We start from the raw sequence: 5,000 nt of genomic DNA, 5'->3' as shown, positions 1-5,000 counted from the left end.
TGATATCGATACACCAATATAGTATTTCTGTATCACCGTGTTTTTTTTTTAATTACACGAAATGAATAGTTAAGAATTAATTGTGAAAAAACTACAAACGTTTCAGATACAGATAAAAGAGGTCTGAATAAAAACAGACTACAACAGACGGTATTTACAGATGAAGAAAAGAGGCATTCAGACAAAAGACGGCTAAAACAGAAGTTCATAAAAAAAAAAAAGAATTACATATTCTTCTTTAGAAAAAAGTCACAAACATCAACGATGCATCCCATAAATAGTTAGTAATTGATTGTAAAAAGAAAAAAAAATGCAAACGTTTCAACTACAGATAAAATGGCCCATCTGAACAAGACTACAGCAGACGTTCTTCACAGATAAAAAAAAAGGCATTCACACAAATAAGAAAACTCTAAAAACAGATGTTTCTACAGCAAAAACAAATGATTTCAATCAAAGACTTATCACGAACGTAACCGACATAAAAAAAATGTGTATCCCATAAAAAAACAATAAATCGACATAAACGAAAAATCAACAAACCGAATACATTTCATAATAAAAAGATATATTACATAAATGAAAATAGAATGAAATAAACAAATAAACAAACAAACAAATAAACGGAACTGTTGCAGGTCAGAGCGGCGCAGGCAACAACTGGGCTAAGGGTCACTACACCGAAGGTGCGGAATTGGTGGACTCCGTGAATGATATCGTCAGGAAGGAGATCGAAGGATGCGACTGCCTACAGGGGTTTCAGCTGGCACACTCCCTGGGTGGTGGCACCGGATCGGGCATGGGTACCCTCCTTATCATGCGGATCAAAGAGGAATACCCGGATAGAATTGTCAACACCTTCTCAGTGATGCCCAGTCCAAAGGTGAGATGAACTAGATGGATAGGCTCTCTCTCTCTCTCTCTCTCTCTCTCTCTCTCTCTCTCTCTCTCTCTCTCTCTCTCTCTCTCTCTCTCTCTCTCTCTCGCTGATATACTTCTGTTTCTTTCACTGACACTTCTCTCCCCCACTGACTTTACCTTTTCTATCCCCGTCCTCTTCAACCATAATGGTACTTTTCATTGGCCCTCTCAGACTCTTATATATTAATTGATTTAATTTTACTGTCAATTTCCTTTTAACAAAAACAAATTTCTTTGAAATTCACCCAAAATCATTAGATCCTCTCTCATCAAATAACTTTGATCATTACTAAAGACCTCACAAAGCTTTAACAACCCAGACCTAATATTCCACCTTCCTCCGTAGGTTTCCGACACGGTCGTGGAGCCCTACAACGCGACCCTCTCCGTCCACCAACTGGTCGAAAACACGGACGAAACCTACTGCATCGACAACGAAGCCCTCTACGACATCTGCTTCAAGACCCTGAAGATTTCGACGCCGACCTACGGCGACTTGAACCACCTGGTGTCCTTAGCCATGTCTGGACTGACAACCTGTCTCAGGTTCCCAGGTCAGCTGAATGCTGACTTGAGGAAGTTGGCCGTCAACATGGTTCCTTTCCCGCGTCTCCACTTCTTCATTCCTGGATTTGCGCCACTTACGGCTCGAGGGTAGGTTGGGGTTATGTGTTGTTGTTGTTGTTAGACAGAGCTGAGGTCACTCTCAATAACTCGTCGTGACTCGTGAGCAATGATTGTTTTTAAGAATAGTTTGGGAATGCTACTTTTAGGAACAGTTTTTCGCGGTTTTTTAACTAAAGATAATAATTTATATTCGATGTTGAATCTGGGATTGGATACACAAAACATAAATGTCGAAACAATTACTTGCGTTCATCTAAAATGCTTATCTAATCAAACATATACATACATACATACATATACATATATATATATATATATATATATATATATATATATATATATATATATATATATATATATATATAATTTCTGTCTAACTTACAAGAACATGTAATGTTTATGCAAGTCATAAAAAAATTAAACAGGATGAATGGTCCTAAAAGGGTTAGATAACGTCACAATAGAAATGAAGCCCGTCAGTCACACTCCCTTTTTCATTGTCTTGGGGTGTACCTAGATATAGGCAATTATACCATATAAAGTATTATATATAAATATATATATATATATATATATATATATATATATATATATATATATATATATATATGTATGTATACTGTATATGGTGTCAGTGTCTATATGTAGGTAATCTAAACCTCAAGACAATGAAAAAGGGAGTGTGACATATAACTTTATTCAACGCTACCCCTATAATTAAACTAATAGCGAAGCAGGTAACTAATAAGCTTTCATTTACGAAAGCAAGCTCCGAAATTGGCACACACAGGCCCTAAGTTCAGTTGCTGACAGCATCTTCTCCTTTGGTCACAATGACCATATTTGGGGTGGCCACATGTGCAATCTTATCAGCCAGAAAATTGAACATCTCAGCTTTCTGTAATTTTCTGTTAAGAAGCATTGCCAGTTTGAGGTAATTTTGTTTTCCCTCGTCAACCGTGTTTCACCCCATGCCCACTCTTTGATCTAGTTTCAGCTTTCAGACTAGATGACCGGTAGACATAAAAAAAAAAAATCTGATCTCTTATACTTGGTAGACAATGCTTATATTGTAAGAGGGACATTTAGCATTGCATATTCTTTGAACGTCTTTGTACTCTGTTGGGCGGACTGTTCACCAACGCTACATCATCAATGATGACAGTGTCAACGTCTGGGTTTTCTTCGGGGGTTATAACCTGGTTTTAAAGAATGGTAGTGAAGTGGGATTTCTGACAGGTGTGAAGTTTTTTACCACCACTGAGGACAGCAGGATGTGACTGGTTCTCATTTCTAAATGTGCGTCTCTCAGTTTGGCGAGAAATATCCTCTGTATCAAGCAAAAGTACTGTAGATTCTAACTTTTCTGGAAAGATTTTCCTATATTTTGCATAGCTTGTGAGAGCTTTTGTACTCTCTTAATGAACACTCTCAGTGCTCAATGTGTCTCTTCATAACTCTACAGTCACGCCGGTCGCACCCTCGTCTATCTTGATGACCGAATTGGCCTTCTCGTGAGCTTGGTCAATAGCTACTGATAAGACCTGTTGGCTCGATTTGTGTTCAACAAACTTTCCACTTCTGTACTCCTCAGATAGCCGAGGAAGCTTCTGATCCATGGTCACCCTTCTCTATAGTGGATCAGAAGCCAACATGCATAGCTTACATTGTTGTTGAAATAGAAATATGCTATTAGCTCAGCCAGTGACTGACAGTACAAGGAGAAGTTGGCTTCCCTGAATGATTGAATCAACAAGAGGATCACCAGTGACATTAGCAGCACCATATACCAAAAACGAAATTGAGGCTTCAAAGATAAGCATCTGCTGGGGTTATTTATCTGTCACTTTCGAATAGTCTGTGTGGGCTGCCTTTAGAAGTTTGTACAGACTACATGCTGCTATCTGATGCATCTGTAGTGTCCTAGTGATACTCAAAGCTGTCAGAAATGAATCTTCTGTCTCAGGAGATGTTATCACTGCCTCCTAAAGGAATTCTATCCACCCATTGTCTTGGACATTAGTGCTGCCATCTCAATAACCAAGCAGGGTTATATATTGAAATCCGCTTTGTTATTACAAGGCAGGAAATGAGTAAGTCCAATGTTCCAAAAATTGGATTATGCAAAATGAAAAATGTACGATTTGACACCATGATCATTCCAATAGGACAAGTCTGTGATTTCATTACAAAATATATTATTTCTGTATATTCAATGAATCCATCTTGAAAAATAGCTGCCCTTTAATTTTTCATGTGGCAAACGCTTTATTAAAAGAGCAAGCCCCAAGCAGTACGTGTGCCAATTCTAGTGCATGTTTCCAGAAATGCTATCCGCTCCACTAAAATCTTCTATCCCAAATGCTTCCTCATTTTATGATGCCATTTAATCATTCGCCTTACGCTTGACCTTCCATCCCTACGAAGTTCTAGCCAAACCCTCCCCAATCAATTCTACCTGCCACTCCCCAATCAACCTTGCTACATGACCATGCCATCTCAATGTTTACACTTTTATCGTGTCAAAAATCTTAACCACCTTACGACTTCTTATTTCTTCATTCGTCAGCCTAACACTCGGTTAGATCCATAAAATCCACTTCAATCACCTTATTCGTATTCGCTCTAGTTATTGTTCCTCCTTGAAACCTTTCTTTCTAAATCATACATCATCATTTGTCTGATTTACGGTACAATAACTTTTGGCCCTCTGTAATACACTACCCCTACCCTCTACCTTAATTCCTCCGAGCAGCTTTTATCGTACTTTTCGCAGCCTTTCTTTTGTCTTTAAATAAATATCAAGTATTAAAATTTCTTTACATAGTTTATATCTAGAAGTCTTTTATTTCTTGATAAATAATCTTCCTTCTACCTGCTATCTAGATGTCCTACCTCACCCTTTGTCTACATATACCCTCATACTGCGGTACTTCATTTAAGAGATTCCTGCCCTTATTTTACCCTTCTTCAGTCTCCGCTATGGCCACAATATTACAAGTACAAAATAATTCCCATAGATATGCATTCCTTAACCTTTCACTCAGCAGACTCATAACCAACAAAACACAGGAGTTAAGTACCTATCCATTAACTCAAAATCTGTTTGTTTCACCATAGGCTCTTATTACTGCAATCCTTGTTCTTTTATAATTTCAACTAAGCTTATAAACATTTCTGGCACTTTCCTCTTTCTTCAACACCAAAATACAACTTCTCTTGATATCCTACTTCTTGCTATAAAAATATACATCAGCGTTTTCCATTATCATTCAGCCTCTTTTCCTGTAACTGTCTTGCTGCCAAAATTGCATCAGCTGTACATCTCTAATGAAACCGTATTTCTGTTCACCAATTTTCACATTTATTCGCAACTTCTCATAGAGCTTTCTTTTTTATACTAACTACAAATGATTCTTACTAGACATTTGTTATTACTGTCTATTGCCTTA

The 5,000-nt window shown here is 37.6% G+C and overlaps 2 protein-coding genes across 4 annotated transcripts in view; one reads left to right on the top strand and one right to left on the bottom strand.

Moving 5' to 3' along the window:
• Positions 1-5,000, bottom strand: part of LOC137627818 (E3 ubiquitin-protein ligase RNF34) — a 106,051-nt gene that overhangs the window by 76,577 nt on the left and 24,474 nt on the right. The gene's annotated exons all lie outside the window — the stretch shown is intronic.
• The window catches only part of LOC137627524 (tubulin beta-1 chain-like), a 46,646-nt gene that overhangs the window by 30,901 nt on the left and 10,745 nt on the right, over positions 1-5,000 (top strand). For both annotated transcript variants that reach the window (XM_068358615.1, XM_068358614.1), the window contains exons 4-5: positions 639-883; positions 1,268-1,575. In XM_068358615.1, the coding sequence (XP_068214716.1) occupies positions 639-883; positions 1,268-1,575 (553 nt within the window). The remainder of the gene's footprint in view (positions 1-638; positions 884-1,267; positions 1,576-5,000) is intronic.

The sequence above is a fragment of the Palaemon carinicauda genome, chromosome 35, assembly GCF_036898095.1.
Source record: "Palaemon carinicauda isolate YSFRI2023 chromosome 35, ASM3689809v2, whole genome shotgun sequence".
NCBI classification, from domain to species: domain Eukaryota; kingdom Metazoa; phylum Arthropoda; class Malacostraca; order Decapoda; family Palaemonidae; genus Palaemon; species Palaemon carinicauda.
Note: the sequence above shows the minus strand (reverse complement) of the source record. Positions and strands in the feature narration are given on the sequence as shown.